The sequence below is a fragment of the Sparus aurata genome, chromosome 14, assembly GCF_900880675.1.
Source record: "Sparus aurata chromosome 14, fSpaAur1.1, whole genome shotgun sequence".
NCBI lineage: Eukaryota > Metazoa > Chordata > Actinopteri > Spariformes > Sparidae > Sparus > Sparus aurata.
In genome coordinates this window covers 1,567,176-1,590,640 of record NC_044200.1, presented here as the reverse complement: position 1 = coordinate 1,590,640, position 23,465 = coordinate 1,567,176, and the positions used below count along the sequence as shown (strand labels likewise).

The following is a 23,465-nucleotide window of genomic DNA, read 5'->3' as shown; positions in this document are numbered from 1 at the left end:
ACAATGCATCTGCAGTCAAAGTACTTCTCTGAGTTGGATGCGCACTCTGCAAATCTGCTCAAGGCATATGCAAAGAAAGGTGGCGCTCAGGGGAGAAAAATCAAGAGCATCATGGTGCCCATAACCCAGGTATGATAACAATGGAACAGAGAAACTGTTCAACCTGTACTGCTGTCATATTTTTCAACTTCACTGAAAACCTGACCATTGTGGAAATGGCTAATGTTCCGGAAATAAGGGACACTCAAATCAATTCCTGTACACTTTTATAGATTTAACTGAAGGGGGTACATTTACATAAGAAAAGGTATGAACTTGCTTCAGTTTGAAATTGTACACATCATACATGAAAAAGCCAGACTATTCCAAAAGGGTTCACAATCTTTAGAGAACCACTGTATTCACTATAACTCTAGTCTCTAAATGCCTTTAATGTTGTGACTTAGTGTGAATCTAGTTAAAAGTTGTCTAAGCTGGGTGAAACCTGCTCTGCTGGTAGGTTGAGATGGTGTTCTTAATGTTTTTTTTTTTTGGCATATTCTCTCTGATCTGCATACTTAGACCGACAGCATTGACGTTACACGAGAATGCATCCTCAAAGGTCTTTGTGTCTACTTGAATGAAGATCCGGAGAAGCTGGTGAAGGAACCCATGGTATGTTAATTTACCTTTTATGTTTACTAAGGTTTTGATCAGTTGGAATGGATGGTTTCCTCTGGGTTCCAATCAGCTGTAAAATTTGGAAAGATAAGGTCTTAATTAATTTGAAATCTACCTACTTGTCGACTGCATTGCATTTGTAAACAAACCAGGCATGTACTTACAAATTGATGTCTGCACAGAATAACAATTTATTAGGCCAACTGGTATATACACATAAGTTCTACCTATCAATTAAGCCTTTTTTCAGTTTGTCTGGTAACTTGTACATGCTCTCAGTGTCTTTAAATATAATACACAATGCGTTGGGCATCATAAGTTGCCTTCGGGGGACCTGGATTTAATCCAGTTCTGTGTTTACCCAAGGATTTTTTCCAGCAGCAGTGCTGTTGTGCCTGTGCAGATGCCAGGACCCGTATAGCTTAAAAATACCATGTGATTGTTCTTCACGTCTGTTGACTCATGTCGATGTTAATTTACCAGGAGCTTTTGACAGTAGAAAGGCTGTGGAGGCCAAGATAGCTGCAATTGTCATAAATATCAAAGAATGAAAAGTTTTAACATTGATTTAGAGGACGATTATTGTTTTGTTTTGTTTTCTTGCTGTTATAAAACACACACACTCTGCAGCTGAGCAGCCACATCTGCTGTCCTCCGGATCAGCTGGCGGTGCTTAGATGATGGTTAGATCTTTAAGTTTTAACTCTTTTCATGCACAGTGCAGCCAAACACCAGGCTGAAGAGAGAGGGACAGCAGCAACCGACATGGAATTAGGGTTAAAAAACAATAGAGAACAGGGTTTTTCCTGGCCTAAAATGAGGTGGTGGTGGTACCTGAATAAAACTTGGTTAAAAAATTTCAGTGTGTGTTACCAAAGACTGCGCACCCCAGGGAGCCCAACCACTTCAGGCCAGTGGCTTTGACCTCTCACCTGATAAAGACCATGGAGAGGATCGTTCTCAACCACCTTCGACACCTGGTGAACAGCGAGATGGACCCTCTGCAGTTTGCGTATCGACCTGGCATTGGTGTGGATGATGCTGTCATCTACCTGCTGCACAGGTCACTTTCGCACCTGGAGAGCACCGGGAGCACTATGAGTCATGTTTTTTTACTTCTCCAGTGCTTTCAACACAATCCAGCCATCACTGCTCAGGGGGACGCTGGAAGGATCGGAAGTCAACTGCCACCTGGCTGCATGGACCACCGACTACCTCACAAACAGACCGCAGTATGTGAGGCTCCGCGACTGTGTGTCTGATGTGGTAGACTGCAGCACGGGAGCTCCACAGGGTACAGTGTTCTCTCCTTTCCTCTTCACACTCTACACATCAGACTTCAGCTACAACACGGACAGCTGCCACCTCCAGAAGTTCTCCGACGACACAGCCATTGTTGCACGTGTGACAGAGGGGAACGATCTAGAGTACAGGAAGGTCATCACCAACTTTGTCGCCTGGTGTGAACTGAACCATCTGCACATCAACGCCAGCAAGACAAAGGAAGTGGTGATCGATTTCAGGAGGAAGGCTCCTCAAACTGCACCAGTGAACATCCAGGGTTTGGACATTGAGATCGTGGAGGAGTACAAATACCTGGGTGTTCACATAAGCAACAAACTGGACTGGACACACAACACAGATGTCCTGTACAAGAAGAGCCAAAGTCATCTCCATCTGCTGAGGAGACTGAGGTCCTTTGGAGTGTGCAGGTCACTGTTAAAAACTTTTTATGACTCTGTGGTAGCATCATCGATCTTCTACGCTGTGGTCTGCTTGGGCTGTGGAAGCTCAGAGAGAGACAGGAAGAGACTGAACAAGCTGGTGAAAAGGGCTGGCTCAGTCTTGGACTGTCCTCTGGACTCCATTGAGGAGGTGGGTGAGAGAAGGATGTTAGCCAAGCTGACATCTATCATGGACTACCCCTCTCACCCCCTACATCAGACTGTGGGGGCTTTCAGCAGCTCCTTCAGCAACAGACTGCTTCACCCACGGTGTAAAAAGGAACGCTACCGCAGGTCATTCATTCCAACTGCTGTCAGACTGTTTAACACCAGTAACTCTTAATGTAGCACAATAAGCATCTGCTTCTCCTGCACTATTTTACATTTCTACCTCCGACATCTTGTGCAATTATCCTGTGCAATTATACTACTTGTTTTTTTTTTGTATATATTCAATTTTATACTAATACACTGAGTCTGTTTATTCTTAAACACTGTATTTAATTTTATCTGTATGTATATAATGCATATTTCACTTCCTGTATATACAATGCACATAACGTATTGTCTGTTCTATATTTTATTTCTATTTTGATTTATTTTACTTTATTTTCTCTCTTATTTAAATCTTTTTTAGTATTTCTTTAGTATTGTACTTATTGTATGTCTGTATGTCTGTTCACCTTGCTATTGTGAAAAGTACATTTCTATGGAGGACTAAACCTGACATAGGTATAAATAAATAAATGAATGCATAAATGCATAAATAAATACATAAATAAATAAATTCATAAATAAATGCTGAAATAAATAAATAAATGTATAAATGCATAAATAAATAAATGCATAAATAAATAAATGCATAAATAAATGACTAAATAAATAAATGCTGAAACAAATGTATACATAAATAAATAAAAGTATAAATAAAAGAATAAATGCTTTTTATTTATTTCTGTATTTCTGTTCACCTACATTTATTTATTTCTGTATTTCTGTTCACCTACATTTATTTGTTTCTGTATTTCTGTGTCCATATGTAAATGAGGAGGTAGGAGGTCCTAACCTCAGTCAAGAGCATGATTGGTCGAATCGGAGAGCCAGTCAAAAGCAAACGATTCCTGATTCCAAGCCTCACTCTCTGAAACGTTGTAAACCAGCTCCAGTTAGCTTAATGGCCTTGACCAGTGTGACAGGTTAACTGGCATTCATTTTAACTTGCGAGGGTCCCAGATGTGCTGGTGGTGTGGTTTGAGAATCCTGTCTTGAGAGAGAGGGGTCCTCAGCCATGTCCGCTAACCAGGAAAAACATTCTGCTCATTGCTCCAAGTCATGTATATGTGTATTCGTTTTGACGTGGCTTGAACACTTCTATCCACACGGAGATGCCGGGGCTGCGACTTGCAAACAACTGTTAGACGAGCGCTACAGAGCACAAACCATCCAAAAGTGCATGTTGTCGGTCTCATATCTTTGTCGTGAATCTCTGTACTCTCAAACAACTCATGTGTGGAACAGTATTAAGCATTTGTTCACGCCGAGTGGCTCGAGAGCGGCGTGGACACCGCATTTAGCTCTTATGTTAGCTGTTAGCAGTTAGCTGTTAGCTTTTAGCTGTTGGCTGCTCACTGTAGCGCTGAGAGCGTAGTGTCCAGGTTAACTGTTGACACATGTTACCATCGAGAGTGAGATACACGTTGGCTTTCCTATGAACCATTGTCGCTACTGGTGTTTGTATCACAGGTTGATCTGGACGTCTCACAATTTGCCACAGCTGATTGACCACACGCTGAGCTCAGGCTGGATGTCAATGTACTCTGCAGACTGTTTGACCAGCAGGCTGTATGACAGTGTACAGTTTTCACACTGACTTAGCTTCAGCTTAATAACGATATATGCGGCTCGGAACGATGGCTTTAAGTAACCATTTGAACGCAGTGCAGAATGAAAAATACCTGATAGTAACCGGTGTCACAAGGTAACCTGGACGCTGCGCTACAGCGTGCAGCTAACAGCTAACATAAGAGCTAAAAGGGGTCTCCATGCCACTCTCGAGCCGCTCATCGTGAACAAATGCCTCAGCCTGTTCCACCCATGAGTTATTTGAGAGTACAGACATTCACGACAAAGATATGAGACTGACAACATGCACTTTTGGACGATTTGTGCTCTGTAGCGCTCGTCTAGAACACACATATACATGACTTGGAGCGACGAGCAGAATGTTTTTCCTGGTTAGCGGACATGGCTGAGGACCCCTCTCTCTCCAGACCGGATTCTCAAACCACACCACCAGCACACCTGGGACCCTCGCAAGTTAAAATGAACGCCAGTCAAATTCATTACTAAACCAGAGCTACATGAACAAATGTCGACAACTGCAGCTAACAGTTAGCTGAGCGGGCTTGCTGGTAGCCAGCAACATTCCTGTACAGTGTACAGGAATCAGCGCCGCTAGTAAGGCAGAAGTAGTAGACCCTCATCGAGCACACTCCTGTAACCAATCATGCTCTTGACTGAGGTTAGGACCTCCTACCTCCTCATTTACATATGGACACAGAAATACATAAATAAATAAATGTAGGTGAACAGAAATACAGAAATAAATAAATGTAGGTGAACAGAAATACAGAAATATTTAAATGTAGGTGAACAGAAATGTAGAAATAAATAAAAAGCATTTATTCTTTTATTTATACTTGTATTTATTTATTTATACATTTATTTCAGCATTCATTTATTTATTCATTTATTTATGCATTTATTTATTTATGCATTTATACATTTATTTATTTATTTCAGTATTTATTTCAGTATTTATGTATTTCTTTATGCATTTATGCATTTATTTATTTATTTATTTATACTTATGTCAGGTTTAGTCCTCGATAAATATCCCTGCATCCCTACACACACCACCTTTCTGCTCCGCCTCACTCACTCTGCGACCACAAGATTTTTTTTTTTTATGGATTAAGTACCAAGTATTTGATTTGATCCATTTGATTGGTACTTTCAAAAATAAAGGGAGCAGTGAGCTGTATTATTTTATCAGTTTGTCAGAAAAAAAGGAAACTGTATTTTTGTGTTAACAGTATCTTGGAGTTCAGATCATCTTACACTCATTTTAAAGACTTTTTTGATGGCTTAAGTAATAGGTACTGTGATTCATTCTCTTGGCACTTTCAAAAATCAGGGGAAGCATTGTGCTGTATTATTTTACCAGTTTAATAAAAACGAACAAAAAAAACACTGTTGCATTATTATTGCCTATTTGGAGAAAAACAATTTTATGGCAACATCTACCCGTTTCTTGTGTTTCTACCATTGACATAAAACAGGCTGTAGACTTTGAGGGTATTTTATGTTAATGTTCATCATTTACTTCTGTTAATGTTCACCATTTAGTTTAAATGTGTTGTGCAAATGTTTTAGGGGAAAGGGAAGTGTTGTGCAAATGTTCTAGGGCAGTGGTTCTCAACCTTTTTTGTACAAACGCCCCCCTGACCATACCATGATCCTCCCCCTCAAACTGGTGTTTCTATTGGGAGAAAGGCCACACAGCCTTTGAGGATGATGAATGAATTGCATATTAAGTCTGAATAGAAGTGGTTTACGTTTATATCACTTCACAATATCACAACATTTGAAAATAACCCCAGGTGTATTAAGCAACGTGGAACTTGGGAAGAAAAATGCCACCACAGCAGAATTTGTTGAAAATTAGTTTTAGTAGGCTTATGTAGTCAGAGATGCCAACAACACGCACACTTCACGTGAACAACAGTGAATGAACCAATAAAAAAACGCTCGTGCAGAAATCGCTCATGCGTCAATTAATGCACTCTAGGCGTATTAAACATTTGAAAAAGCAACGGTCATTGCCTGAGGACTGAGATGCTGACATGAACCAAGGAAAAAAAGAAGGAAAAAAAAGCCTATTTTAAAGAAGGGAACTATACAGGACTGCACACGCTTTATTTTTTTAAAGCAACCTAGTGAGAGCCCTGTGCTTGGTGGGCCGCTGCCAGCTTTTTCACATCTGGACACTGGGATGTTAGTTTCAGTCTGAGAGCGCCAGAGCTAACCAGGTTCAGACGGTTGCGGTATTTCGTCTGCATGTGGAGCGCTTGGCTGAATCCCTGTTCGACGAGGTACGACGTGGGGAAAGCGAGGAGCAGGAGATGGACCCTCTCCCCCAACGGGGGAAAACGCTGACCTTGCGTTACCCACATCGCACGCCAACCTGAGGTCCGGAACGTTGCTTTTGCCTCTTCGTCGTTCTGGAGATCAATGAGGCTCTCCTGGATTTCGGGCTCACAGCTGACAGCATCTGCTTTCCATGGCTCCATCACCCAGTCAGGCACATCTAACTGCTGGAGGTCCCTGAACCGAATCGCCATGTCGGCCTTGACTGCCTTCAAGTGGTCGGTGTAGAGCAGCAGGTGACTATCCGTCAGCTCATCCAACACCTGAACAAGCACAGTAAAATATAATATTTATATAGGCCTATAATAAATAAATAAATATATTATATTATATTTATTATATATATAGCCTATATATCTTGCTTAGTATGAACAGGCCTTAATTTAAAAACCTACCTTGGTTAACTGCGGAAAGTTAATGAATTGTCGCCTCCCCAGGTTCTGTTGGTAGAGCTCCAGTTTTGCAAGGAAGCTGCAGATGGTGGCCTTGGAGTGGACCAGCGTCATCCCATCCCCCTGGAGCTTCAATGTGACCTCATTCATTTTTCCGAAGTCGGAGAGGTAAAAAATGTCATGGCGACAGGACCACAGCTTGGCCTTCAAGGTTGCGTCTGCCTGGTGGAGAAATTCAATTACTGAAGGGAAAAGCTCGCACAGCCTGGCCAAGCAGTTGCCCTTTGACAGCCAGCGCACCTCTGTGTGGAGCAGCAGACGCTTAAAGGCCTCATCATTGTCCCCACACAGCTGTCTGAAGAGCCGATCATTAAGCGCATGGGCTTTTATTTTGTTAATCGCCTTGACCGCAACATCCAGGGACTGATGGAGTGACGGGGACATTTTTTTGGCCACCAAGTTGTGACGGTGCAGTATGCAGTGCACTGTCAACACCTGGGGGACTTGCTGCTTGAGGAGGGTGGCGAATCCCCGGTATCTGCCGACCATAGCTGGCGCTCCATCCGTGGCGCAGGCGATAATGTTCGTAACTGGGATGTCCCTCTCCCGCAGGAACTCCGTCAGGGCGGCGTGGTTTCCCCTCGCGTGTCTGTGGCCAGTTATTCCCCAAACAGGAAATCCTCAGGCAGATCCCTCCCGGACACATAACGGACATAGGCCATCTGTCGTTGCTGAGCGGGATGGCCTTGGTGACTGGCGCAGGGTCACGCTGCATGACAGTGGAGATCGCCTCCTTTATTGCAGGAATAACGAGAGACTCCCCTACAGTGAACGGTAAGCCGGCCTTTGCAATTAGCAGAGCTATATTGTAAGATGCCACCAACCTGCTCTCTGTTTGGTTGACGCTCCGAGCGAACATGGTGTTGATCGTAGGGCGCCTTGAACGCTGATCTCTCAGTGACTGGAAGTAGGCCGAGTCTTTTGATGCCTTCTCAGGATGTTTTTTTGACAGATGCTCCTGTAATCGCGACGGCTTCATTGCCTCATTTGAGAAAACCTGCTCACATAGCAGGCACATCGGCAGATGTACATTCGCTGGTGATGGAATAAATCCATAATTTATGTAATTTGCATTGTACTGCCGGCACTTCTTCTTGTTTTCCGCCATGTTTGATTGTAATGTAAATGGATTGTGATTAAATGTGATTACGTAATCGTGCTTGTGTACGTTTTAATTGGCTATTGAAGTGTTAGCCCGCAAACTATTAGCTGGAGCTGGAAGTGACAGCTGTCAAAAGTAGCCAAGTGTCGGAAAGAGGTTTCCCTGCTGCTGTGGTTTGTTTACGGGCGTTACTATGGAGACCATTCCTGCTCAGCTCGTCCAATCATGGTCAGGGAGCAGAGAGGTTATCTCTCCCTTCAGCTCTCTCGACCACACGCACACGCGCACACACACACACCGCTCTCGCTCTTAAAAGGACATACACCGATCTCATAACATGTAGCTCAGTAGAATTTATTGAAACACCCATAAAGTAGACTATTAAGGTCGGTTATTTGCACTAAAAAAGTTGGGAAACCATGAAAGTTTAAAATGTAGTTCAAATGAACTTTGTACAAGCCAAGTTGTGGCGCCCCCCATTCCTGCCTGAGCGCCCCTCTCTCAGCCCTCACGCTCCCAGCGCCCCCCACAATGTCTAGAACGCCCCCTGGGGGGCGGTACCGCCCCCGTTGAGAAACCCTATTCTAGGGGAATGTGACTGCAAAGATGGGATCCAACTCCCAAAAGTATCTTGGAGTTCAGATCATCTTACACTAATTTAGTAAACTTTTTTTTTCTTTTTAATGAATTAAGTACTAGGTACTGTGATTCATTCTCTTAGCACTTTCAAAAACAAGGGGAAGCAGTGTGCTGTGTTTACCAGTTTGTCAGAAACAATTTTTGTGTTGTTGCTTTTGTAAAACATTATTCCATTTGTGTTACTACCAGTGCATTGTTAGTCATTGACTAATTTGAAAAATACAATTTTATGGCAATATGTACCATTTGTCTTATGTTTCTTTCTACCCTTGACACCAAGCAGTCTGTAGACTTTGTTGAAATTTAGTGTCATGACCACCTGGCTCACAGCAGACCACAACAAAGGGGAGACTACACAGTTAAACCATTTCCATATATTTATTAACCCTCGTGATGTCTTTCCATTTCACATCACAGAGGGTTACAGCGACCCCCCCAGGACAACGGCAGCAACAGGGCTGGTGTCTTATTGTTACAGCGCCGCCTAGTGACTATACACAGTATTGCAGCAGTAAATGCAATATGATTGCACAAGGCAGAGGGTCACAATGACCCCCCCCAAGACAACGCTAATGCAGAGGATGGAGGGTCACAGTGACCCCGCCAGGACAACAGCGCTAGTGCAGAAGGCAAGAGGGTCACAGTGACCCCCCCAAGACGATGCTAATGCAGAGGACGGAGGGTCACAGTGACCCCGCCAGGACAATAGCGCCAGTGCAGATGGCGGAGGGTCACAGTGACCCCCCCAGGACAATGCTAATGCAGAGGACGGAGGGTCACAGTGACCCCGCCAGGACAACGGCGCTAGTGCACAAGGCAAGAGGGTCACAGTGACCCCCCCAGGACAATGCTAATGCAGAGGACGGAGGGTCACAGTGACCCCGCCAGGACAACAGCGCTAGTGCACAAGGCAAGAGGGTCACAGTGACCCCCCAAGACAACGCTAATGTAGAAGGCAGAGGGTCACAGTGACCCGCCAGGACAAGGCTAGTGCGGCAGGGGGGCAGGATGGATGTCTTATCATTATAGCGCCTTCTCGAGACTACACACAGTAGTGCAGCAGTAAAATCTAGTGTGATTGTAGAAGGAAGACAGAGGGTCACAGTCTGTCAGTCTGTCAGTCAGTCAGTCAGTCAGTCAGTCAGACATGTCTCCTTCTAGCCTCTCCACCACTTGTGTCAGCTCCTAAATTGAAATGCGCACAAGTCGGGCAGTATGGCAGTGTACATCCTTTGCATATAAATGTCTTGCAACCAGAGCACACAGTCTGTGTTTTACGGTCCTTCTTTGCTGGGCATATCTGACACCTCTTTCTCTTGTTGTGTGTTCCAGGTGGGCTGACAGCTGATGAGGTGGTGGTGGTGGTGGTCATCATGGGCTGCTGCTGCTGCTGCTCTTTTCTTTGTTTGGTTTTTCGTTTTTGTTGTTGTTGTTGTTCTTCTTCTTCTTCTTCTTCTTCTTCTGCAGCCTCCTCCTCCTCCTCCTCCTCCTTCTCTTCCTCCTCTTGCTCCTCAGGCCAATCACGACATTTAGCACTATTTTTCTGAACAGCTCTCACGACCGAGGCAGACGCTGCCGTGCGAGGCAAACGCTCCCTTTTTTGGATGAGCGGAGTCACCAGCGCCTTTCCCAGTTGTTCCAGGAACAGCCTCCTTTTGTTTCGTTTACCCGGCAGCCAGCCAGGGTTGATCTCTCGCCACAACACAAAGGCATTGTACGAAGAAACATCGATGATGTTGTGAAAGATGACCAAGGGCCAGCGGGCGGTCATTCTTCTACAACTGTATGTTCCAATCACCTTATCCAAGTTGTCCACACCTCCTTTGTTGCTGTTGTAGTCTAGAACGATGGCCGGTTTCCCATCTTTGCGACGGCCGCCGGCGGCGTCGTCGTCGGGAGCCTCTGTGTGCAAGGTGCTCATGAGCATGACGTTCTTGTTTTTCTTTGCCATGTAGGACACCAAAGTGGTGGTGGATGTGAATGCAAACTTTGAGGACAAGACTTGTCTGTTCTTGGAGGCGAGCAGCGCCAGCGGGAGTTCGGGCTTGTTTCTTCTGACCGTGCCGACCATGGCGACGTCCCTCTCCAAGAGGCGCTGTCCGAGCTCGTAAGAGGTAAAAAAGTTGTCACACGTGACAGTTTTGTGGCCACCCGTCAGCCCCTCTGTGCCATCGAGCACAACCCTCATGCCCTGGTTTTTCTCTGAACCGCCGGCAGTCGGCTTCCCGGTGTAGACTTGCATTTTCCAGGCGTAGCTTGACTTTGAGTCACACGCCACCCATATCTTGATTCCATACCTGGCCGGCTTGTTTGGCATATACTGTCGGAAAGGACAACGACCTATTGTGTGTGTGTGTGTGTGTGTGTGTGTGTGTGTGTGTGTGTGTGTGTGAGAGAGAGAGAGAAAGAGAGAAAGAGACAAAGGGAAAAAAAAGGAATCAGAATAACAAACACAATAATTGATGTCAAATCACTCACTCACTCACTCACTCACTCTTTCACTCACACACACGCAAACAATAGCATTTATTGTATGCCAGCTATTACTACTACTACTACTACCTCTGAAGGGAACCATTTGCTCATCCACCGTTATGTCAGGTCCTGGGTTGTAGAGGTACGGAAGCCGCTCGGCCCATTTATCCCACACCTCTCTTATGGCTGCCAGTTTGTCAGTGGCGCGTCTCTCGGGTCTCGACTCGCGATCGTCAAAGCGTAGCATTCTCGAGTAAGTGTGAAACACTTTGAGAGGCATGGTGGCACGGAAAATTGCCCTACCGCTCTCCGCGTCCCATAGACTGGCTGCGGCCTCGCCTTGGGACCTGTAGACACCTGCTAGGATTAGCAGCCCTATGTAGGCGCGCAAGTCGGTTCTACTCATGTCTTTCCAGTTTTCTCCGTACTTTCGGAAACCCTCCAGATTTGTCATTTCTAGCACAATTTTGTCTATCGCCGGAGTGAGAAACATGAGAAATGTCGACACAATGTCGTGGGCATTGGCAACCGCGTACGCGGTGGGTCCCGGTGGGTTTGCTTCTGCTGTTGCTGTTATTGCCCCTTTTCTCCTCCTTCTTCTCTTTCTTAGCCTTATATCTCTGACATTGTCGTCATCATCATCATCATCATCAGCATCAGCATCGGCATCATCATCGACATCGGCATCATCATCGCGTTGCCCTATTATCCTGCGATCTTTGTAAAATGCCACAGAGGACCATTTGATAGTGTTGTTCTTGGACATGTATGTTTCTACTTGTTCTTCTTCTTCTTCAGTTTCTTCTTCTTCTTCTTCTTCTTGTTCTTCTTCTTCTTCTTCTCCTTCTTCTTCCTCAGCCTCAGCCTCTTCTCCTGCGCCACAACCGTCACCCTCGTGTTCCTCCACCACGTCCGATTCTTCAGACACGTCCTCTTCTGAATCAGAGTAGTGTCCCCTAGCGTGTGAGGAAATCTCATCCAACACCTGTTTAGCCGTGAAACCCACGGTCTCGGGTGGATGGCATGGCGTCAGTGATACAAAACAGTAACGGTGGGATAACGCCGCATCGGTACGACTTGACAGTGTCGGTTGCACAACATTTCTGGTTGGCTGACATCGCGTCAGTGATACAGAACAGTGCCTGTTTGGCAACATTGCGTTCGGTTGGGCAAAACGGTGCGAGTTTTTGTTTTGGCAAGACCATCAAGTGCCGAGTGTCTGACTGCCGACCGCTCCCTGACACCGAGTGTCGAGTCTGTTGGGTTTGCGTGGCCACCCCCAGCAAATGTGTACATGCGTATATAAATGTAAGTAGACTGCAGAACAAACTGCTCCATTTATTCACAACTCTCTCTCTCTCTCTCTCTCTCTCTCGCTCTTTCTGTGTACTAAAAGCCTGCGTGCTACACACAAGTGACCTGTGACCATGGCGAGCCCCGTCGATGTGAACGCGGTGGACAAAGTGTTGGAAGAAATGCTAAAGGCGGAAGCCGACAATGCCCGGAGCCCAGGCTCCTCAATCGAGTGGACTTTGCGTGTCCAGATGTTGCAGGCGTGGAAGCACGACATAGCAGAGAATCACTATGGTACGCCTTTGACCTTCTGAAGATGTCTATGAAAGACGTGCTAGTGTTTGTAAAGTAAAATGGAAAAAAAATGTCAAACTGTGTCAATCTACATGTCATGTCAATGTGTGTTACAAAATGAAATAATAAAACTCTATTGAACTAAAGAAACTGACTGGTTGACTGCTGGGATTACATTGTGTCAGAAATCCACATCCATCTCCATCCGTTTTCGCAGAACAGCACAAGGTTGCAAAAGTGAAAGGCGCAGCACAGGCTGTGTAAAAAACAAAACCCAACACAAACCCAACCAAACATGTCAGATGACATTTAGACTCATTTCCCTGTTCCCTGCGTAACAGCACAGGCTTGCCGATGCCAACAGTACAGCGCAGGTTGGATAATATCGCGTCACATGCGTACACAAAATATAAGTAGACTGCAGAGCTGCAACAGCTCTCCATTTATTCACAACCCTCTCTCTCTCTCTCTCTCTCTTTCTGTGTACTAAGCCTGCGTGCTACACCAAAAGTCTGTGACCATGGCGAGCCCCGTCGATGTGAACGCGGTGGATAAAGTGTTGGAAGAAATGCTGAAGGTGGAAGCGGACAATGCCCAGAGGCCAGGCTCAATCAAGTGGGCTTCGCGCATCCAGATGCTGCTGGGGTGGAAGCACGACATAGCAGAGAAACACCATGGTATTGGACGCTTTCTGGATCATATCCTGACAGATTCAGAGTCAGATGCTGAGCTCCTTGACTGTTATCACGCTAAGGAGAATCCAGTTAAACTGATGTACAAAGTCATCGATCGCTGCCTCGAGAGCGAGGAAAGCGCAATGAAATTCCTATGGGTCTTTTTTCAGATGCAGACATTGCTCTACTTGGACCTGCTAAAAGACGGACCCAGGGGCAAGTTTGGTGAGTATGTGCGACCGAAAGCAAAATAATCGAGGCCTCGAGGGGAGGGATCGTCACACGCTGCTGCTGCTGCTGCTGCTGCTGCTGCTGCTCAACTAAAGTAATAATTTTTTGCATGTGTTTTGTTTGTTTGTTTGTTTGTATTGTTTCGTTTCAGTCAGGAGAGATCCTCCCGTGGTGGAATTGACGGAGAAGGTGCGTTCTGCGCTCGGCGATAAGGTCGAGCATCTCAAAAACGTGACGGCGACACCCCTTTACAAGAACAGGATCCTGAATGTCAAATGCGCCCTGGACGTACTGATGACACACAATCAGCTGCTTCCAGAGGAATACGCCGAGTTTGGGGTAAACAAGCGCAGTACCACCGCTATGATTCGGCTACTGCAAAAACTGTGCAGCGACACCGCCATCCCTCAAGCCAACCGGGAGTTCATCTCATTGGTGGTGGCCTCCTTTAACCTGCACGTCTTTGACCTTCCGACGATGCCTCTGAATGATGTGCTAGTGTTTGTAAAGTAGAAATAAAAAACTTAAAATGTTACTGGGCCAATTTACATGTCATGTCGATTGTGTGTTACCAATGAAATAATAAAACTATATTGAACTAAAGAAACTGGTTGTTGACTGCTGGGATTACATTGTGTCAGAAATCCACATCCATCTCCATCCGTTTTCGCGTAAAGGCACAAGGTTGCCAAAAGTGAAATGTTACTGTGTCACTCTACATGTCATGTCAATGTGTGTTATAAAATGAAATGAAATAAAAAAAAAACTCTTGAACTAAAGAAACTGGTTGTTGACTGCTGGGATTACATTGTGTCAGAAATCCACATCCATCTCCATCCGTTTTCGCATAACAGCGCAAGGTTGCCAAAGTGAAATGTTACTGTGTCACTCTACATGTCATGTCAATGTGTGAAACTGGTTGTTGACTGCTGGGATTACATTGTGTCAGAAATCCACATTCATCTCCATCCGTTTTCGCATAACAGCACAAGGTTGCCAAAAGTGAAATGTTACTGTGTCACTCTTCATGTCATGTCAATGTGTGTTATAAAATGAAATGAAATAAAAAAAAACTCTTGAACTAAAAAAAACTGGTTGACTGCCGGGATCACATTGTGTCAAAAGTCCACATCCATCTCCATCCGTTTTCGCATAACAGCACAAGGTTGCCAATGGTGAAAGGCGCAGCACAGGCTGTGTAAAAAAAAACAAAACAAGACAAAACCCAACAAAAACCCAACCAAACATGTCAGATGACATTTAGACTCATTTCCCTGTCCCCTGCGTAACAGCACAGTCTTGCCAATGCCAACAGTACAGCACAGGTTGGATAATATCGCGTCACATGCGTATAGAAATACAAGTAGACTGCAGAGCTGCAACAGCTTTCCATTTATTCACAACCCTCTGTGTGTCTCTCTCTCTCTCTCTTTCTCTTTCTCTTTCTCTCTCTTTCTGTGTACTAAAAGCCTGCGTGCTACACACAAGTGACCTGTGACCATGGCGAGCCCCGTCGATGTGAACGCGGTGGACAAAGTGTTGAAAGAAATGCTAAAGGCGGAAGCCGACATAACCCGGAGCCCGGGCTCCTCAATCAAGTGGACTTCGCGCATCCAAATGTTGCAGGCGTGGAAGCACGACATAGCAGAGAAACCCCATTGTATTGGACGCTTTCTGGATCATAGCCTGACGGATTCAGAGTCAGATGCTGAGCTCCGTGACTGTTATCGCGCTAAGGAGAATCCAGTTAAGCTGATGCGCAAAGTCATCGATCGCTGCCTCGAGAGCGAGGAAAGCGCACTGAAATTCCTACGGGTCTTATTTCAGGTGCAGAGATTCCTCTACTTGGCCCTGCTAAAAGACGGACCCAGGGGCAAATCTGGTGAGTGTATACTCTCGAGCGAAATAATCAAGGCCTCGAGGGGAGGGATGGTCACACGCTGATGCTGCTGCTGCTGCTGCTCAACTAAAGTAACAATTTTTCTGCACGTGTTTCTTTGTATTGTTTTGTTTCAGTCAGGAGAGATCCTCCCGTGGTGGAATTGACGGAGAAGGTGCGTTCTGCGCTCGGCGATAAGGTCGAGCATCTCAAAAACGTGACGACGGCACCCCTTTACAGGAACAGGATCCTTCGTGTCAACTGCGCCCTCGACTTACTGATGACATACGGGCAGCTGCTTCCAGAGGAATATGCAGAGTTGAGGTTAAACCAGCACCATGCCGCCGCTATGACTCGGCTACTGCATAAACTGTGCAGCGACACCGCCATCCCTCGAGCCAACCGGGAGTTCATCTCATTGGCGGTGGCCTCCTTTAACCTGCACGTCTTTGACCTCCCGATAATGCCTATGAATGATGTGCTAGTGTTTGTAAGTAAAAATGACGAAAAACAAAAACAATAAAAATGTTACTGTGCCAATTTACATGTCATGTCGATGTGTGTTACAAAATTAAATAATAAAACTCTATTGAACTAAAGAAACTGACTGGTTGACTGCTGGGATTACATTGTGTCAGAAATCCACATCCATCTCCATCCGTTTTCGCATAACAGCACAAGGTTGCCAATGGTGAAAGGCGCAGCACAGGCTGTGTAAAAAAAAACAAAACAAGACAAAACCCAACAAAAACCCAACCAAACATGTCAGATGACATTTAGACTCATTTCCCTGTCCCCTGCGTAACAGCACAGTCTTGCCAATGCCAACAGTACAGCACAGGTTGGATAATATCGCGTCACATGCGTATAGAAATACAAGTAGACTGCGGAGCTGCAACAGCTTTCCATTTATTCACAAGCCTCTGTGTGTGTCTCTCTCTCTCTCTGTGTCTCTCTCTCTCTGTGTGTATCTCTCCCTCTCTCTGTCTCTCTCTCTCTCTCTCTCGCTCTTTCTGTGTACTAAAGCCTGCGTGCTACACACAAGTGACCCTGTGACCATGGCGAGCCCCGTCGATGTGAACGCGGTGGACAAAGTGTTGAAAGAAATGCTAAGGCGGAAGCCGACATAGCCCGGAGCCCAGGCTCAATCAAGTGGACTTCGCGCATCCAGATGTTGCAGACGTGCAAGCCTGACATAGCAGATAGACACAGCGACATGAGCAGTTATGTGACTCGTTTACGGACAGGAGATTCGGATAATGATCTCCTCAGATCTTATCACTGCAAGATCAATCAGGTTGAGATGATGCCCAACCTCATCGATTGCTACCTCGAGAGCGAGGAAAGCGCAATGAAATTCCTACGGGTCGCTTTTCAGGTGGATAGATACATGTATTTAGACCTGCTAGAATGCAGATCCCAGGGGGAGCCTGGTGAGTATGTGCTATACTGAGCAAATTGATCGAGGCTGCTGCTGCTGCTGCTACTCTGCTCAACTAAAGTAATATTTTTTCTGCATGTGTTTCTTTGTATTGTTTCGTTTCAGTCAGGAGAGATCTCCCGTGGTGGAATTGACGAGAAGGTGCGTTCTGCGCTCGGCGATAAGGTCGCGCATCTCAAAACGTGGCGACGACACCCCTTTACAAGAACAGGATCCTTCATTTCGACTGCCACCTGGACCTACTGATGCAATACAAGCAGCTGCTCGAAGGGAATGTGCCGACTTTTGGATGAACGAGGACGATACCGCCGCTATGACTCGGATACTGCAGGAACTGTGCAGCGACGCTACCATCCCTCAAGCCAACCGGGGAGTTCATCTCATTGGTGGTGGCCTCCTTTAACATGCACGCCTTTGACCTTCCAGAGATGTCTGGGGAAGATGTGCTAGTGTTTGTAAAGTAAAATGACAATAAAAAAAACAAAAAACAAAAACAAATGTCAAACTGTGTCAATCTACATGTCATGTTCAATGTGTGTTACAAAATGAAATAAAAGACCTATATTGAACTAAAGAAACTGACTGGTGGGATTACATTGGTGTCAGAAATCCAATCCATCGCCATCCGTTTTCGCGTACACAGCACAAGGTTGCCAATGTATGAACGGTGCAGGCACGGGCTGTAGAAAAGAAAAGCAAAAGAAAAAGAAAGAAAGAAAGAAAGAAAGAAACCCAAACACATCAGATGACATTTAGACTCATCTCCCCGTTTGCATATACAGCGCAGGCTTTTTTTTTTTTTTGCTGCACAGAATTCCACATCCATCTCCATCCGTTTTCGCGTCACAGCGCAAGGTTGCCAAAGGAAAGGCGCAGTATGGCGCAGCATGTTGAGCACAAGCGCAGCACTGTTTAAAAACCCCCACACGTGTCAGATAACATTTAGACTGGCAGGGGGGGTAATAGCGGCTTCTACCGGACACAAGCGGTAGTAATAATTATTAAGGGGTGGGTCACCCTGACCCGAAGGGCAATGCAAGTGCTAAAGCACCGCGTGCTATACCAGTCATTGCCTGTAGGGGGTCATGCGTGACGAAAACGCAGAGGGGGTAATAGCGGCATCTACCGGACACAAGCGGGTAATGATTATTTAGGGGGTGGGTCACCCTGACCCGAAGGGCAACACAAGGGTTAAAAGTAGGGCCCCAAGTTACAAAGAAACTAAGGATCAGTGTAAGTGGCGGCTAACTATGTGTAGTGTGATATGGACTGTTGCATTGAGAATGTGCAACTAACAAGAAATAACTAAGAAGAAGTGTTGGCAGTTGTCATCGCAGGCAGGGAGGGAGAGAGAGGCGGCCCTGGAATCTTCTCCCTAAATACTCTACCAGGCAATCAGACCCAACCATGTGCACCTGGATTGGACATGACCTGGAAAGCAAAAATGGGCATGGCTCTTGGGAAACAGCGCCTCCCCCACCACACAGGAGAAGGACACCTATCCCCAGGAATACTGAGATACATAACACCCTCCCCCTTAAAACAGAGGCCTCTGTAAGTAAGGCTTACGGTTCTGCCAATACACCGAAAAGAAAAAAAAATATATGTGACCCGCTGTTGCCATTTACCAATACTAGAATTTGGTAACTATAGTTTGACTATGTACACATGTGGACGAGCAAGTTTAGAAAAGGAAAACTATAAAAGGCCCCCACCGCACCTTCCACAAAGAAGGCGTGGTCAATTGGGGGTCGTGCTCCACCCTGCTGGTCCGGTCCACCCCCCCACACACACACACCCTCCACCCACCGCTACACAGCCTCCAGCTACTCCTGGTACTGTGAGAGCATCTTTAAGGAGGAAAGACAAGATTAGATGGAATATTGCGAGGAGGGAAACGGGCTCACTCAGACCCCTCTGGCGCACGTGACAACGTATCTGCTATGACGTTGTCCACACCGCGTATGTGCCGGATGCTCAGGTTGTAAGGCTGTAGAAAGAGCGTCCATCTCATCAGCCGCTGGCTCGGACTCTGCAAGGAGTGAAGGAAGGTTAGGGGATTGTGGTCTGAATACACGACTACTGGATGGACTCCCCCCTCCCACATACACATCAAAATGCTGCAGAGCCCACGCCAGTGCCAATGCTTCCTTCTCTATCGTTGAATAGTTTAGCTGGTGGCGGTTAAACTACCTTGAAAAGTAGCTGACTGGCCGATCCACCCTTCACTATCAGTCTGCATAAGGACACCCCCCAGCCCCAACCTGACCAGCATCTACCTGTAACTTGAATGGCTGATCTAGGTCTAGGCACTGCCAGGACAGGAGCTGTACTCAACAGCATCTTAACTTGGTCAAAAGCCATCTGGCAGGCAGAAGACCACTCAAATTTAACCTTCTGCTGTAGTAGGCCGGTCAGTGGAGCAACCCATCGTGGAAAAGTTCGGACAGAAACTTCTATAATAGCCGACCATTCCTGAGAAGCGTCTAAGCTCAGTCTTGGAAACAGGAGGTGGGGAACTGATCGATGGCTTGGACCTTGGCCCTCACTGGCTTCACCTGTCCCTGGCCCCAATACTTTCCCCAGGTACGTTACTGTAGCCCTTGCAAAATCACACTTGGCTAAGTTAATCTTGAGGTTGGCCTCCTGGAGTCATACCAACAGCGAGTGTATATGATCCATGTGCTGCTCCCAGGTTTGCTGTAAACTACGGCATCATCTAGGTACACAGCTATGTCATCCAGCCCTGCTACTACCCCATTCATCAGGCGCTGAAAAGTTGACGGCGCATTCCGTAACCCAAAACTCGTAACCTTTTAGGAGTGAGGGCCGGATGGTGTGATGAATGCAAAGATCTCTTGGGCACGGGGAGTCAGTGGGACCTGTCAGTAGCCTTTTAGCAAATCAAATTTACAAACAAATCTGGCAGATCCCCACTGCATCCACGCAATCCTCCATCCTAGATAAGGGAAGGAGTCAGGTTGGTCACAGCATTCACTTTTTGGTAATCTGTGCAAAATCTGTCAGTCTTGTCTGGTTTGCCTACCAGTACACATGGAGAGGCCCAACTGGAGTTAGAAGGCACCGCCAAACCCATTGTCAATCATATACTGAACCTCAGCGTCCAGGCGGCACCGCTTCTCCCCGTGGGACTCTGTAGAACCTCTGGCAAATGGCTCCGCCTCTCCAACATCGATATTGTGCTGCCACCAAATGGGTACAAGAAAGAGTATCAGAAAACAGGGAGGGGAAAGCAGCTAACAGCTCTGACAACTCCCTGCCTTGTTTCTCTGGTAAATGACCAACTAGACACTTAGATCACCTAGTATCTCTGAGTTCTTGAGCCGAGGACGCAGCACCCCATCCGCAAACCCACTCACATCCTCCTTTTCCTCTTCTGCCACTACTAAAACAGCTGAAGAAAGCATGTGAACTGTAGTAACTAACATAGCAGGCTTAACCTCCTGATCTGTACCTGCTCCTGAGTTAGATACACAGGCAGAGTAAAACTTTAGCAAGTTCACATGACACAGTTGAGTTGAATTTTTTCGGTCAGGAGTATTTATCAGATAGTTCCGTTCAGAGACATGTCGGACCACTGTGTACGGTCCAGTGAACCTGGCCTGGAATGGTGAAGCGGGGATAGGCAGTAACGCCAACACCTGGTCTCCAGGACAGAACACTCGAGGCTCTGCTCTACGGTCATAGTACCGCTTCATCTTACTCTGGACGGCGGTCAGATGTTCACCTGCCATCTTAACCGTCAGATGTAACCTACGGTGACAACCATTCACATAATCAATGAGATTTACAGGTGGCTCTGCAGGCTTTAGGCCATCCTGCAAAACCAGCAGGGGACCCCTTACTTTACAAACACAACTCACTGGGGCTAAATCCTGTACTCTCCTGCACCACTTATCTAGCGGATAGCATAAGCCAGGGTAGCCCCTCCTCCCAGTCCCCTTTAAGCTCAGTACAGTAAGCACGCAGCAGCGACTTCAGGGTTTGATGGAACCTTTCAAGAGCTCCCTGGCTCTGAGCATGGTAAGAGCTAGCTTTGTTGTGCTTTACCCTTAACTGGCGTAGAACTTGGGCAAACATTTGAGATGTGAAGTTGGACCCCTGGTCGCTCTGTATGACCCTGGGAATACCAAAGATAGATATAAAGTGGGTCAAAGCCTTCACCATGCACCGTGTGGTGATGGAGCGTAGTGGATACACCGCTGGGTAACGAGTGGTCTGACACATTACAGTCAACAGGTAGGTGCACCCTGACTTAGATGGAGGGAGTGGTCCCACACAGTCGATGATGAGATGCTGGAATGGCTCACTCTCTGCGGGAATGGGATAAAGAGGTGCAGGTTTAATGATCTGGTTAGGCTTACCAGTAATCTGGCAGGTGTGGCAAGTCTTGATAAACCTAGTAAACTCCTTCCTCAACCCCGGCCAGAAGAAATAACGTAGCAATCTATCACAGGTCTTCTTAACCCCCATATGTCCTAATACATCACCATGGGCTGTCTCCAAAACCATGTCCCTGAACTTTGTAGGAATGACTACCTGGAACACTGGATCATTTACAGAACATCATCATAAGGAAGCCATTTACGAACCAGCACTTCATCCAATAAAAAGTACCCATGTGCCAAACTCTCCATCTCTTCTGTGGACTTGAACTCGCCGAATAAGGACTTCAGCTCAGGGTCTTCCTGCTGGGCGGCGACCAGCTCACTTTTGGAGGGAAAGAGGCAGATCAGTTAGTTGAACTGTTTAGGTGGCTCTTTAGCCCCCTTCAGGCCCTGCTCCCCCCATAATGCGTGTCACCGCACAGGCAGTGAAAACTTCTGGAAACTCCTTCTCACTACTGTCTGGACCAGATGAAACCGTCGGCCCAGACGTCACTGTGGGAGGTGGTGGTGGAACCCCCTCTCACACCCTCCCGCCAGCCAGATCATTTCCTAGGATGACACACCCTCCATTGGCAGGGATGATCTAAGGGCTACTGCAACTTCCCCCTTAACCAATTCAGAGTCAAGTTTGATTTTGTGCAAGGGAACTAGCAAGTATGCATCCCCATGTCTCGGATTAACACTTCTCCCAGGCTTGACCTCTCAGAAAAATTTAACACAGAGTCTAGAATGAAAGATACTGACCCCCCCGTGTCACGCAGTATCTTCACAGGTACTTTCTGTGGACTACCCTCCAAAGAAACAAATCTGTTGTGATGAAGTGACTGTAGTCAGGAGGTACCTTATCTGGAAGTATGAAGTCAGGGCCCTGTGATGCGCTTGGAAGTTTGCTGCTCACAGGAGAATTTGGTAGAGCAGTCGCCATCATTGACTGTTTTACCTTACACGCCTCGTCATCTGGGCCCACAGCCCCTGTCCCCCACCGACGTATACTGACATGGCTTGAGGTCGAACAGTAGATAGCCCCTTACCACTATACCTTCTACCTTTAAGCACAGGGCAATCTTTCTTCCAATGTCCCTTTCCCAAGCAATAGTTGCATGCAGAATTGGAACCAACCTCACTTGGACTAGCATGTTCATGCTTTGTACGAGGAGCTGAGAATCCAGAGCTACCATTAGGAAACTTAGCACGGTGAGGAGGCTGGTGGCCTCCGCTCTGATCAGTTCTGTAGCCGTAACCTCCTCCACCATGGCCATGGAACTCACTAGCTTGACCCTTATTAGTCAACACAAACTCATCTGCCTACTTAGCAGCCTCAAGGGCAGTTTTTGGTTTACGCTCATTGAGGTGATTTACAATGCGTTCATGGGTAATATTCTTAAACTGTTCTAGCAGCAAAACCTCACACAGGTCATCCAGAGTCTTAACTCCTGCTGCCTCACGCCAACGTTTAAAGTGACTTACCAGCTCTTGTTACCTCCACGTAAGTCTGCTTATCAGTTTTTCTCCAGTTCCTGAAGTGCAACCGGTATGCTTCAGCACACAGTTCATAGGACAAAAGCATAGCGGCCTTTACTTTATCATAAGACTTCCTATCTGCAGGGTGCTAAATAGGCCTCTTGAGCTTTAAGTGGAAGTACACTCTGAATCAGCGCTGTGCGACCTGCATCAGACCAACTTCTCTCATCGGCCAGACTTTCAAATAACGAAAACACGTCACGATCTCTTTCCTTAAACTTTGGTAAGAGTCGAACCATGTCTCCTAAATTGTCCCTACACCTACCATCAGACCCGTCATCAACAGAGGGTCTAGACTGGCGCACTCTCTCTAACTCAAGACGTGCCTCTCTTTCTCGATGGCGCTCTCGGTTCTGAAGCTCTGTAGCTGTATCTGCATCGCTAACAGCTCCTTTTGCTCTGCAAATGATAAGCCCGCTCCCATACCTATTCCACCACTGCACCTCCAAGAGGGCGGAGACA

The 23,465-nt window shown here is 46.4% G+C and overlaps 3 protein-coding genes and 2 pseudogenes across 3 annotated transcripts; 1 reads left to right on the top strand and 4 right to left on the bottom strand.

Annotated features, from left to right (window-relative positions):
- Positions 1-6,379: 6,379 nt before the first annotated feature.
- On the bottom strand, positions 6,380-6,972 carry LOC115595914 (protein FAM200A-like). The gene has a single exon (XM_030440764.1). It carries the CDS (start codon positions 6,785-6,787, stop codon positions 6,380-6,382), a length of 408 nt encoding a protein of 135 aa, XP_030296624.1. The 5' UTR covers positions 6,788-6,972.
- Positions 6,973-6,976: 4 nt separating this feature from the next.
- On the bottom strand, positions 6,977-8,230 carry LOC115595913 (protein ZBED8-like; annotated as a pseudogene).
- Positions 8,231-9,562: 1,332 nt separating this feature from the next.
- Positions 9,563-12,286, bottom strand: LOC115595912 (piggyBac transposable element-derived protein 4-like). Its single transcript, XM_030440763.1, has 4 exons — positions 12,268-12,286; positions 11,349-11,831; positions 10,311-11,126; positions 9,563-9,684 (listed from the first exon to the last, which is right to left on the bottom strand). Exons 1-4 carry the CDS (start codon positions 12,284-12,286, stop codon positions 9,563-9,565), a joined length of 1,440 nt encoding a protein of 479 aa, XP_030296623.1.
- Positions 10,762-14,356, top strand: LOC115595708 (uncharacterized). The gene is made up of 4 exons (XM_030440486.1): positions 10,762-10,900; positions 12,658-12,848; positions 13,340-13,747; positions 13,905-14,356. Exons 2-4 carry the CDS (start codon positions 12,689-12,691, stop codon positions 14,264-14,266), a joined length of 930 nt encoding a protein of 309 aa, XP_030296346.1. The 5' UTR covers positions 10,762-10,900; positions 12,658-12,688; the 3' UTR covers positions 14,267-14,356.
- Positions 14,357-18,976: 4,620 nt separating this feature from the next.
- The window catches only part of LOC115595911 (protein ZBED8-like), a 6,492-nt pseudogene continuing 2,003 nt past the window's right edge, over positions 18,977-23,465 (bottom strand).

What these genes read in the sequence shown, in the direction of transcription:
- LOC115595912 (XM_030440763.1), bottom strand. An exon ending in GCAAATGGTTCCCTTCAGAG is followed by an intron (nt 11,127 to 11,348) that starts GTAGTAGTAGTA and finishes CACACACAATAG; the next exon opens with GTCGTTGTCCTTTCCGACAG. An exon ending in GAAAAATAGTGCTAAATGTC is followed by an intron (nt 9,685 to 10,310) that starts GTGATTGGCCTG and finishes CTTGTGCACTAG; the next exon opens with CGCTGTTGTCCTGGCGGGGT.
- LOC115595708 (XM_030440486.1), top strand. Translation starts at nt 12,689, where the DNA reads ATGGCGAGCCCCGTCGATGTGAACGCGGTGGACAAAGTGTTGGAAGAA. An exon ending in CATAGCAGAGAATCACTATG is followed by an intron (nt 12,849 to 13,339) that starts GTACGCCTTTGA and finishes CTGTGTACTAAG; the next exon opens with CCTGCGTGCTACACCAAAAG. An exon ending in CGGACCCAGGGGCAAGTTTG is followed by an intron (nt 13,748 to 13,904) that starts GTGAGTATGTGC and finishes GTTTCGTTTCAG; the next exon opens with TCAGGAGAGATCCTCCCGTG.
- LOC115595914 (XM_030440764.1), bottom strand. Translation starts at nt 6,787, where the DNA reads ATGGCGATTCGGTTCAGGGACCTCCAGCAGTTAGATGTGCCTGACTGG.